The following is a 13,647-nucleotide window of genomic DNA, read 5'->3' as shown; positions in this document are numbered from 1 at the left end:
CCCAATTAGCTTTGGATGGTGTATTTTTTAGAACTGTAGAAATGAAACACATAAGAAAAGATTTTTTACTAACCTTTTTCAAACAGCTTATTATTCACCATCCTCATGCTTTGAAGCAGTTTGAATTAAAATCCATATTTTCATCAACATCATTTCCAAAAAGTTTCGCCTGATACTTAAGTTATAGACTTTTCACATTTCAACTTAAAGTGTTTGACATTAAATCTGGTGATTTTGTGTATTGCAAATTTCTTTTTTTTATTCATTATTTTAAAGATTTTAATTGAAGCAGTTCTGATTTCAAAATTTCCTGAACATTGTTGGTGGTGATCTGCGATTTCATTTAGGATTACGTTATATTTTTAAGATTTAATAACATTTAATTGAAAAGCATATTTTTTTTTTAAATTTAATAGATCAAAAAGAAATACAGACCCCGTTCGTTTTTGGCAACATGCCCGAACATTTTGTGTTGCCAAAATCGAATGTTGCCAAAATCGAACGGTTTTTTTCTGAAACTTTTTTCTCTTATTTTTACAAAATAACTATTTTTATTATCATTAACGTTATTTTAAGTCAATTTCCGATCATTTTTAGATTTGTTATAGTTTTTTTCTCAGGTTTTTGATGCATTTTGCACTATTTTTGTTTTGTTTAGAATCTTTGTTTTTTTTTTGTCATTTTTGCTGTTTTTGTCATTCTTTATCATTTTTAAGATGATTTTGACATTTTTAGTCTTTTGTTTGTATTTGTTTTTGATTTTTTGAAAATTTTTATCTTTTTGTAATTTTTGAGTACTTTATAAATTTTTTTAAAAACTTTTGTTTTTGTTGTTGTATTCTTTCACCATTTCTGAACGTAAAAAGGTTTTTTTTATGTTTGTCTAAATTATATTGGTCCTGTTATAGAGAAAACTAAAAGGTAATGTCGCTTCTAAAATCCGTTCAATTTTAGCACATGTGCCAAAATCGGATGTTGCCAAAATCGAATGTTGCCAAAATCGAATGTAGCCAAAAACGAACGGGTCTGTAATCTGTTCAGGCTTCGATGGTTTCATGAGTTCATTTTGTTTCCTGGAAATTATCATATAAACAAAACCTTAATAAAAATTATGTGTCTTTTTTACTGTGAATCTTAATTTTCAAAAATGAAACACCGGTCAAATCCTAACGAATATCACCACAGTTCAACTTTCATATTCTCTGGAAAAAGTAATTTTTTCAAAAAAAAAAAATTAATTATGTTGCCAAATAGAAATATCGAAGTATACATTTGTCCCATTTATTGGGGCAAGTGAAAACACATAGGTCTTTTTCAGATGCGTCAGTGAAAAGACTTTAAAATTAATTTAATACTTGTTCTTGTTTGTCTGTTTCATCTACTTTCATTGCTATATCGTAAGTTTTTCTCCGGAATAAATTAATGCATGGAACTTCAATTTCACTGAATGCTGTTCAACCAAAAGACCTTGATTTACAAAGACCTTATAATAATTTTGAATATCAGCTTCAGATTCAACACTCGGGATATCCTTTCTGGCCATTTTGAAGATAAAATTCTTAAATTGTAGATGTTTCATAGCTAAATGGCGCGTTTTCACTTATTCCACCTAAGAAGTTACAGGAATTAATATTATTTTTAACACTTTCAGGTCATATTAAAAGTTCATCATAAAAATCTGCTGCCCCTGGAATATCTATCACAAAAAAACTTTTCAACAAAAAAGTTAATCAAAAGTATCTTCCATATAGCCAAAATATGTAAAACAAAAACACACTTTTCATGTTAAGTTTGTACTTGATTGTGTGTCTGTAAACGGACAGTAAACGTGTAAAAAGTTTTTTGGTGAATGATTTTAAAAAAAGAGTTAAGTTTATTTAATCTGAATTGTTTTTTTGGGCCTAACAATTTTTAGATGAAGAAATAATGTATACATTTTTTGTAAAAGTTGGTAGTTTGCACTTGCTCTAGTCTACTTTCTTAATTGAAAATTCTTCCGGAAAATGCATATCCTCACTTTTTGTTATAGAAAAGTAGATTATTTTATTGATAACTTCAATTTGCAAAAAATCAAATAGTTCATTCGACCTTTTCAAACTTCAATCCTATCTAATCTATTTCAAAGAATAGACTCTTGTTGAGAGGACGAATGACCAAGTTGGTTAAAATCCTCTATAAATTAACAAAATAGAATAGAATAGACTCTTGTTTCGTTAATGTGTCTAGCGTTCTAGGCGTATTGGATTATACGAAATGGAATGTAAAGCTTCCCAATTTCTTATTTTCAAACGTCCGCAAAGTGGCATAACATTATTTCATATTTATCTTTACCAAGTTCATATTTTTTGGACAACAATTTACTACTTAAATTAATACGAATTAAAAATGGTTTTGATATTTGAAATCGATTATATGGTTTTGATTCGATCGATGAAATATCAATCCGTATTACATCTAGGCGTCATTTATTACCATGTACTGTGTACAAATAAGCAAGAAAAGAAACACATCTAGGTTGCATATCGCACGTGCATTGCCCACGTGCATAAGAAATATAGGTACTTGGTTGAGAAATAGGCGCCTAATTTTTAAATTTTCCAGCGATCAATGAACAGTATGCTTTGGTTACTATTATCTTGCAACGACGTTTGCTAGCGACCATGCAGACGAAAAACAAACCCTCGAAGAAAAGAAAAACTCTAATAATGGATGCCCGACTTTTCAATTTCAGATTTTTGCAAAACAAATATTATATGTTTTATTCGATCCGCAAAATGTCAACCTGAGTCACATCTAGGCGTCATTCATAACCATGTGCTGTACAAATGAGCTAGGAATCAAGAACAAAAAAAACACACCAAGGCTTCATATCGCCACCATTTGCATTGAAAATGTGCTTGGTTGAGAAATACGCGCCAAAATATTCTCACTGATCAGTATGCTATGCCATGGTTACTATCCTCTAACGACGTCTGCTCGCGACGCCTCGACCTTGGAGATGAAAAACAAACCGCCCAAAGGAAAAAAAAATCTCAAAAAAATGGAAGCCATGACTTTCATTTCATTCAAAAACCTACAAATTTAATTATTACGGACAATTGATGCGACTTTGCGTTGGTTTTATTCGATATAAACCGATTCGCATGGCTACAGAATATTCTAAAAATAATTTCATTCGAATAGTTTGGGTCATTTCGGAGGAGTAGTACTACAAACACCGTTACAAGATAATTTTATATAATAGATTTGTGTAGGCATATTACCCAATAATCAGAGAGAACGCCACCACCATCTGTGGGACATCCTTTGGATTTTGATTCCAGCTACTTACATGCTCGGTTGTACGTAAATATCGGTGGGCCGGTGAACTCCGAGCCGGGTGCGTTTGTATTTGCGTCTAAGATGTAAAGTTATTGCTACTAGCCCACCCACAGCCGTCACCAGCAGCAGGATCACCAACAGGATGTGCTGACAGGAGGAAGACAAAGAGGATGAGTAAGGAAGTTATGTTGTTAATTGACGGCGTAAGTGATTGGAGAACGAAAGATGAATCAATGAATGAATTGCCACGGGGGCAGAAATTTTATTGATCGTGTTGTGCACTGCTTGCCCCTTTGAACCAATGAACTACTGTTAAAGACAGGCAGTTCAGAGCTTTGATACCTTCTGTGAATCTTCACTGGAAATTAATCGGTCATGGCATATATCAAAGGTGAATTTCAAAGAAAATGGGTAACTGGAAAACAGGCAAATAACTAGCTTGATTTCGCTAGTGATACTTGTTTTTGACGGTCGCCATTCTAGAAAAAACTGCGTATACAGCCAGTGTACTATTGCATTTTGATGCGAGATATTACATGTTATTTCCAAAAATAAGATTGCAATAATCGATTTACATGTATTTTTTATTTTAAAAGAGTATTTAAGATCGAGTTAAAGCTAAGCTACAATTCCGATTTGATTGAAATATTGAACGACTACGGAGAGTTCAATCACATTAATCTGAGCTTTATTCTGATTTTGACAACAAAAAATAAATAAAAAAAATAAAAAAAAACAAACTATTTACTTTAAAACGAAAAAAAAACTTTATGCTGCATACATTGTTTGTTTATGTATCTGTTTGTCCAGAGAACATTATTCAATTGAAAAGTTTTGCTGAAGTAAATTTACTGTCGCCAGAATGGAATGTGGCTGCAAATTGTGGCTGACCCGTTTTGCTTCGGTTGAATGGGAAGTTTAATGGGAAAACACCACCCTTTGCTTGAAATAGAAAATTTCTGGTCTAGAGGATTTATGTATTTTTTTTTTATTTTCGTGCCGAAAATGGGTCTGATGACATGTCATTTGCTGGAATAGGTTAGGCATATTTACACATAAAATGGCTTCCAATATGAATGTTGGAAAGCCCATTCAGAAACGGCTAAAAAGTACTAAAACATATGCCAAAAGGGTCAGCTTCAAGCTAGCCGACACACTTTTTCCTCATGTGTCATTCAAGTTACATCTTTTGATTGGAAGGGCGAAAAAAAAAGACTGCGGACATCATAACGCTCAACACCCAGCTGTTTGCCAAATTTAAACATCTTTCTGATGGATGAGGAAAAAAGCGAACCTACGTCAACGGCGATTAATATCAACAGGCTTGGACAGAAGCTTTTTTCTTTAGGATTCCCCTAGCAGCTGAAACGAGACTGAAGATAGTTCAGCTTCGTCGAACGATGACGCTGTCAAAATGGGCTTAAAATGGTAAAAGTATATTCTTTATGAGAATATTTATAGAAAGTGAGGTGAGCACAGAAATATCTTATGAGAATAAAATATTTTTTTATGATATCATTATAAGGAAATTATGAGATAATTCATGTTCAAATATTAAATTTCTAAATTCTACAGCCCAACAACAAAAAAAGTTGGTTGAATTAAGATAAATTTAAAAAGGGTAACTTGATGCAAACATTAGGATAATTTTGGAACTTTTCAAGTGAGCCGAAATTGAAAAAAACTTTCTGACGCCGTATAATAGGAGGTTGTTTTTTCAATGGCGACCGTTAAAAATTTGCATAACTGCTCATTCCCTTATCTTCACTTCTAATTTCGAGTAACTTCCTCTTTTTATAGTCATTTCTGTCTGTTCGAGTAATGAAATGGTTCATGAAATAGTACATGAAATTACTTTTTTTTTTATAACTTACCCCGGATGTTTTTTTCGCTGGAATAAGCACTGAAATGAAATAATAAAGAGGAAAAAAAATATTTGTATGTTAGTCTAACTATAAACTCTTTTTGTTGATGTTGATTTTTGTTTAATAAGCGGATAAAGTTGTGTAATCACGTGACATGACCCAAGCAACCAAAAGTCCCATATCTACTTAAATGCGTGCCTCCAAAGTTCGAATTTCGCTGAACAAAGGTTCCAAAGACCGAATGGTTCCGAATTTTCTCGAATGTGAACATGAAAGCTACAAAAGGTTCCTTTAATAGCCTTTTTGTGACACGGCAATTGCATCACTCGATATTAAAGCTACAATTAGGGCTTCAAAGAGTCTTCTATGGACTTAAAGTTCCAAAAATTTCCTGAAATAGCCTTTTTTGAGACATGTCAATCATATCCATTCTGTATAAAAGTTACAAATTGGGTCTCAAATAGCCTTGTTTGGACTTGAAGTACCAAAAAGTTCCTCAAATAGCCTTTTTGTGTCATGTCAATCGCATCTATTCAGTATAAAAGTAACAAATAGGGTCTCAATTAGCCTTCTATGGACTTGAAGTTCCAAGAAGTTCCTCAAATAGCCTTTTTAGAGACATGTAAATTACATCCATTCAGAAAAAAAGTTACAAATTGGGTCTTAATTATCCTTCTATGGACTCGAAGTTCCAAAAAAAATCCTCAAATAGCCTTATTTGAGACGCCATTTCATGAATATGAAAAGTCAACGAACATCACAAAAGGGCATATAATCAATAAATCATTTCATTTTTCTTGGATGATGTTGTAATGTATAATTTATTATATAGAAATTTAAATTTTGATCAAGGGGAGAGTGGAGTAACGTGGGCCACTCTAAATATCTCAGCTGTGTGTTGAGATAAAAATCTCAATCCACCTGTCATTGTCGTCGCTTTGCGTAAGCACGTTTTTCTATATGTTGTTGACTTATGTACGTATCATATGCTGCTGTCCGCTGGTTGCCTTTGCAGGTATTCTAGGAAAGCTTATTACCATTTCGAATTTTAGTTGTCGGTAAGACAACATCTAGGCGTGGCCTCGTGGCAGCGTATTTGGCTATCATCTCGAAGGGTAGCGGGTCAAATCTGGTATCAGGACGTATTCTTTTCATTGGGTTGTTTGATTGCTTGAGTAAGCAAATCAAACAAATTTTTAGCAGAACAGGCATGCGTACTGGCATGTATCGATCAAATTAAAAACAAAGCAATTAAGTCAGATGAATTGAGGAGATGGAAGGAATGAAGGTTGATGCCGCCAAACCGGCAGCATCATATGGGTGGTGTGGTATCCTCCAAACCATTCCTTCTTTCATCCTATCATTTAAAACCATCATCTTTATACACACATCCCGGAATCCTCACATTCCCAAAATCATCATAAACTGCAAGACCTAACACGCAGCAGTAAAAGCCTATTCCACTGCAAGACTTCACAGTCTTAGCAATTAAATCTTGTTGCTTTCCTTTACAATAATCATAAACATAACAATCACTTTAAATGTTACCCTTCCTGAACCGAGCCATTCCGTAAAAACCAAACATGACCCAGAGAAGAACTCGGTCATAAACAAAAAACTGCTACCACATGTTTACAAACATGTTTTCCGCGTCGTCTTCCTGAATATCGCTTCACTCGTTTCGGCCTAACTTTAAGTTAACACTTAAGAATGTTGGATTAATAAAATCATTCTGAACCATACTTCAGAACCAGTAAGTTATTCGTGATCCGAAAGTCCGATTGCCTCAGTGGTAAGAGAGGAGAGAAAAGATTTTTTTTGCTGATTGAACGATTCCCAAGCAACCAAAAGTCCCATAAAACAAATACAAAAACGCTTACTCAGCCCCATTATTGATATGCAGCTCAAAATTTAAGTTCTTATTGATACTTTCAAGTTCCAAAACAAGCCTTAATGATCTTCTAAAGGGTGATACGGTAAAAATTTGGTCAAGGGAAATCGCGTGTAAATCGGTGAAATCGTTTATTTATAAAATCAAATTAAATTTCTTTTTCAAGTTTAATTAGTATTAAATTCAGGAAAAATATTCAGTTAGGCTTCCGCTTTTCCAAATCCGAATTCCCGGGCCTTACGCTTAACCCCTGCTATCAGATTTTGTACAGCCACCTTGTCCACCTTCTTCGCCGCAAAAAGCCAGTTTGCCTTGAACTGCTGCTCGCCCTTAGCAGTGTTTTCGGTCTTCTTTAGGTTCCGCTTGACAATAGCCCAGTATTTCTCAATAGGGCGGAGCTCTGGCGTGTTGGGAGGGTTCTTGTCCTTGGGAACCACCTGCACGTCGTTGGCGGCGTACCACTCCATGGCCTTTTTACCGTAATGGCAAGATGCCAAATCCGGCCAAATCAGTACGGAACAACCGTGTTTCTTCAGGAAAGGCAGCAGACGTAAATTTCTTGGTTGACAGTCCCGGAAGCTATGAAAATGCAGCTTTTCAAACAACAGGTACAGATGGCTTGCCAAACCAGATATTTCTTCGCGAACTTTGACAGTTTCATGTGTTTGAAAATATCTGCTATCTTTCCCCTTCCTTTTGCCGTATTAAACTCTGTGGAGTGTTAATATGCCACCATATGAATATGAGAATGATATTTCAGCATTAACAGAATGTATCCTCTAATAGCCCATTGTCAGTAGAATCATCATTCGCTTCCTTATCCCATTGATGTCGAGACACAGAGCTACTCAATCACTCGAAAGAGAACTCATTGATGATTCATGATTGCATGCGTCAAACGGTTAACGCATCTCGCTCTCGCACATGAGAAACCACATACCGATAACGTGCATGATGTCACCTCAGGCATTTCTGTCGTATTCATACAAACTTCCAGTCAGTCGTCCGTCGGCAGTTGAGCATATAAGCAGTGACACTTAAGTTCCGGCAACGTTGGCATTTGAACATAAAAGGAAACACAAGAGTCCTCGCCAATCGGGAAACGAGAGTCCGCCATATTTGGTACGAGCGCATCCTGAGTAAGTGAACAATAATTCGGTGTATTTCTGCTATCCCGTAACCGGACCGCACAATTGGTGATCCTGCCAGGTTGTTTCTTATTTTAAGGAACAATAATGTGAATGCCGACAAGAGGAAATTTAGCTAACTTCTTGTTTTCGTCGCCATTTTGGATGATGCGTAAAGAAAAAATATTTTATATGTGGTATCCCTATTTACTATTTTTTTATGTTGTAAGAAAGAGAGATAAGATTTAAAATGTATCCTATTTTTAACGAAGGTATTCTGTAGATGGATAGCGCAACGGAGACCTCCGACAGTGTACGTAGATGAGGCGCGATGACTTCCGCCATGATACAGCCGTGATGAGTGACTCCCGGCTTAACAGAGGCGCGATGAACGACTTCCGCCGTGAAAGATCTGCGATGCATGACTTCCGACATACATGAGGCGCGATGAATGACTTCCGCCGTGGTGAGCCGCGATGAATGACTTCCGGCTTAGAAGAGGCGCGATGAACGACTTCCGCTATGGTAGAGCCGCGATGTACGACTTCCGGCGTAACACAGGCGCGATGAATGACTTCCGCCATGAAAGAGTCGCGATGCATGACTTCCGACAGATATGGGGCGTGATGAATGACTTCCGCCACGGTAGAGCCACGATGAACGACTTCCGGCTTAAAAGAGGCGCGATGAACGACTTCCGCCATGATTGAGCCGCGATGAATGACTTCCGGCGCAACAGAGGCGCGATGGATGACTTCCGCCATGAAAGAGTCGCGATGCATGACTTCCGACAGATATGGGGCGTGATGAATGACTTCCGCCACGGTAGAGCCGCGATGAATGACTTCCGGCTTAAAAGAGGCGCGATGAACGACTTCCGCCATGATTGAGCCGCGATGAATGACTTCCGGCGTAACAGAGGCACGATGAATGACTTCCGCCATGAAGGAGTCGCGATGCATGACTTCCGACAGATATTCGGCGTGATGAATGACTTCCGCCACGATGAATGACTTGCGGCTTAATAGAGGCGCGATGAACGACTTCCGCCATGGTAGAGCCGCGATGTACGACCGACTTCCGGCGTAAACGAGGCGCGATGTGTGACTTCCGGCATAGAAGAGGCAGGATGAATGAGTTCCGCCGTAGAAAATATTGTTCGTGATAAAACTGCTACAAAAAAAGTCTTGGCCTTTAAAGTTTTCAGGGGTCATCCGCCTATTCAATTGAAGGTTTTGTAGATTGTTAAATATGTGGATCGGTGCAGCTTCCACATTTGGGCTGAGTAAAAAAATATTTTTTTTTTTGTGGAAAAAGACTTACGTCAATAAATTTTGACTATAGCAACGATGGACCTTAGAAGCTGGCCAGATGTGTTCGTGGAAACTTTTAAAATTAGTATGAGTCTTTGGCGATAAACTTGTGTCAACCAACAGCGACGGGAAGTCGAGCATGAAGCTTTTTAAAATTTTTGAACAATGAACTCAAATATTCATAAGTTGTGAGATTGATAAACTTATAGTTAAATTCATGCGGAATTGCGTTGATCGAAATAATCCAATTTATTTCATTAGATTGGTACTAAAGAAGTCTAATATATTGCTGTAAAAGAAATAGAGCTATTAAATTTAACGTTTTCCAAAGTTTATTGAGCATTCCCAAACAATGGAAGCAATAGAAGAACATTTTAGCATTGACAAAATGATAATATTACTGAAGTTGAGAGGAACAGAATCATGAATTGCCAAATAAACGAAACACACGACATTAGCAACAAAGGCCAAGTTGTAAACCTTAACTAGCCGCATGTTAAGTAAAATAAAATCTTTAATCAATAAAATCTGCTGCACAAGGACGTAATTGGTAAATAAATTGAACTATGCGTAGACAAACAAGAACTGTTCCGACCATGACAAAGAGTAGCATCTAATTATTTATTTAGATCATCTAAATACGACTTAATGTTTTCTTTCCAGGGTACATTCTGATAGAAAGATATCAATCGAAAGTATTAATTTCTTTAAGGGTGTTTTGAAATTGTTCGTAGTCGCAGGAATTCATGAAAACTTTTAATCCTCGCAACATTGTTGAAAAAATTTTGAAGCACAAAGCCGCTTCATAATGGACCTCAAAGATTGGAATGCACTTGTGAGAAAACATTTTTGATAACTTTTCATTAACGAAACAGAATCATACTTTGTTCAAAATTATTGATTGTGTCAACTCGGGAAATGTCTCGTGCTCGGAAATTGTTGCACACACGTCAACCCGAGGGGGTCTCCAGTTGGGAAGTCCTGAACTCTTGAATTATAAAGCAATAGCCATTGAGAAATTATTGGCATGTTACACCTATAGTCAGCCTTTTTTTTCGCAGTCTCCAAGTCATCGAATTTAATTAAGCTCACAAATGAATACTCGAATGCTACCTGAGTTGCACATTTATGTTATTAACTGCATCAATTAAGAGCTGTGCTAGTTGAAGGTTAAATTCCTTCAGCCCTTGTACTTCTTTGAATGAGTCCACTGCAGAATGTTTAAAGCTGTTAGGGCACGAGAAAATCGCTATGAAAAAAAACCACAGTGCGATATCTTCTTGCAGTTGAAACAATAATTGTTGAATATGGTCATAATATGATAGTGGGTCGAATAATGAAATCTCCAACACATTTGGTCTGAAGCTTACCACTAGATGCTGAGCGTAAACTGTCAGCAACGTTGTTGTTCTTGCTTCTGTGGCGATGATTTTGAAAGCTCCAATCATATCACAGAGGAAATCTTCACTGGCAATTTGGCTGTTACACCGATTACTGTTGCCTTAATTCCCACGTTGAGAGCTGGTTTTCTTCGGATCAGGAACGCTTTAATCGCCATAAGTTGATCAGGACCATGGGGTTGTTAAGATTTTTCTCTTGGGCATTGACTTCACGGAACGTCGGAGTTTTTTTTATGAACACCCTTGACTGTATCAACTTTATCGTAGTAGGGCCGTTATCGTAGAGAACGATCAATGAGTTAAGTAGTACGAAGAGCAGCATCTCAATCTGTTAAGTATTTCTTAATGAAAGAAGGACTCATTCCAACGAACCTTAATAACTTACCCGAAAGTGATTAATCTTTATCCCGTTAAGCATCTGATTTGCGAAAGAGAGTTTAATAAAAATAAATTGCAAAAACTTTCCAGTCTCTGCCAGCCTGCCAGCTTGGTTTGTTTACATTTCGTTCTTACACGACAAAACGAGTCAATGAAATTAAGATTAATATTTACCCATGAATTCAGTGTCAATGGAGGAATGATAAGCGCCAATGAGTTGCAACGAGAGGTGAGGAGGAAAACGTTTTAAGAAAAGTGAATAGTAATGTTTTTCCTTAGTAAGCATAGTTCTCATGACAAAAGTGCTGTCACTTCACACAATTTTTGGGACTTGCCTAGGATATTTGGAGCTTCTTGACAGCAACACGTCGTGACGTAGACTTTGCTTATATTCATTTTATGTTCGATCGGATGAGAAATAGTACACTCGGGATACCTTCTTAGAAGTGTTAAAATTAAATATTAAAGTTGGATGAGCATGAGCGTCAAATCAGGAGACACTTTTGGAAAGGATATATTCGTATATCCGTATAAAAAGTGCAGAAAGATTAAATTATTCAATATAATTTCATAAGTCATTTCACATTAATGTCCATCATAAGCATCACTAATGAAACACTAAGTATATTTAGAATTTCTGAGAACTTTGTGATACGATTAATGCAATTAGCCAAAAACTAAAGTTTTCAGGCTAGGTTAAATCGGATTTTACCTATTCAAATGCAAATCATATCAATGTATGTGTCAAATGAAGAAAACTCGTGTTAGGAATAATTTAATAATTTACAGAGGCACGGGACGCCATATAGCAAAATAAGCTGTTATTTTTTTTTTAAGTGGAAGGTGGATGTGGAGTGTTAATATGCCACCATATGAATATGAGAATGATATTTCAGCATTAACAGAATGTATCCTCTAATAGCCCATTGTCAGTAGAATCATCATTCGCTTCCTTATCCCATTGATGTCGAGACACAGAGCTACTCAATCACTCGAAAGAGAACTCATTGATGATTCATGATTGCATGCGTCAAACGGTTAACGCATCTCGCTCTCGCACATGAGAAACCACATACCGATAACGTGCATGATGTCACCTCAGGCATTTCTGTCGTATTCATACAAACTTCCAGTCAGTCGTCCGTCGGCAGTTGAGCATATAAGCAGTGACACTTAAGTTCCGGCAACGTTGGCATTTGAACATAAAAGGAAACACAAGAGTCCTCGCCAATCGGGAAACGAGAGTCCGCCATATTTGGTACGAGCGCATCCTGAGTAAGTGAACAATAATTCGGTGTATTTCTGCTATCCCGTAACCGGACCGCACAAACTCCTGTCCCGGAAGCTGCTTGTAGTCGGCTTTGACGTAGGTTTCGTCGTCCATTACCACGCAGTCAAACTTCGTCAGCATCGTCGTGTGCAGCCTCCGGGATCGCGCTTTGGCCGTCGTATTTTGTTTATCATCGCGATTTGGAGTCACTACCTTCTTGTAAGTCGATAGTCCAGCTCGTTTTTCGGCTCAATGCACGGTTGTAGACGATACACCCAGCTTATTTGAGGCATCTCGGAGAGAGAGGTTAGGGTTTCGCTTGAAACTACCGGCAACTCTCTTTGTCGTCTCAGCGGCTTACGGTTTTCGATTTCCCCCGATCCAGACTTCCTGGCTGTCGACAAACGTTCCCCAAACACTTTAATTACATTTGTAACGGTTGATTTGGCAACTTTTGGCGATTTTGCCAGCTTTGCGTGCGAGTAGCCCGGATTTTCGCGATGCGCGAGCAAAATTTTGATACGCTGCTCTTCTTCTTTGGACGGAGAAATGTGCCCAGAAGGTTCTGAAATCTTCACAATTCAACATAATATATAAATTCATGCTAAAATTTTCATATTATTTAAAAGATAATGATCAACTAAAGTAAATTTCATTTCAATTTTCGAAGTCAAACGAAAACAAATACCAGCTGTATTGGATTTTTGACAGCTTGATGTTTTCTGTTGACACTGCCGATTTCACGCACACCAACAAAGATTAGTGCAAAACTCGATTCATGCTCGTTTTCAGCTTGGAAGGTGCAACACTTTCGGGTGGTGAAAACAAATACGGTATATGAATAATCAATGTCAACATCTTAACCTTGCACTCATATAAATGAAGTGCTCATATAAAAATTTATCATCTGAATATACTTTTAGTATAGAAATTTTCTCAACAGAATTCCCTTAAATATCAAATTGGTAGTTTGAACCGCATTTGACGTTGTATAATGTGCTATTTGTTTTAAACATTAAATTATTGTGAAAGAAGTTTTTCTGGGAGAAGGGGGCTTGGGAACACTAACCATGATTTTTTTG

The 13,647-nt window shown here is 36.9% G+C and overlaps 1 protein-coding gene across 3 annotated transcripts in view; it reads right to left on the bottom strand.

Moving 5' to 3' along the window:
• Positions 1-13,647, bottom strand: part of LOC129750050 (platelet-derived growth factor receptor alpha) — a 519,951-nt gene that overhangs the window by 58,099 nt on the left and 448,205 nt on the right. For all 3 annotated transcript variants that reach the window (XM_055745248.1, XM_055745246.1, XM_055745247.1), the window contains 2 exons: positions 5,196-5,224; positions 3,332-3,468 (listed from right to left, as the gene is read on the bottom strand). In XM_055745248.1, the coding sequence (XP_055601223.1) occupies positions 3,332-3,468; positions 5,196-5,224 (166 nt within the window). The remainder of the gene's footprint in view (positions 1-3,331; positions 3,469-5,195; positions 5,225-13,647) is intronic.

This window comes from Uranotaenia lowii, chromosome 2, assembly GCF_029784155.1.
Source record: "Uranotaenia lowii strain MFRU-FL chromosome 2, ASM2978415v1, whole genome shotgun sequence".
Taxonomy (NCBI): Eukaryota; Metazoa; Arthropoda; class Insecta; order Diptera; family Culicidae; genus Uranotaenia; species Uranotaenia lowii.
This window is presented reverse-complemented; position numbering and strand designations above follow the sequence as displayed.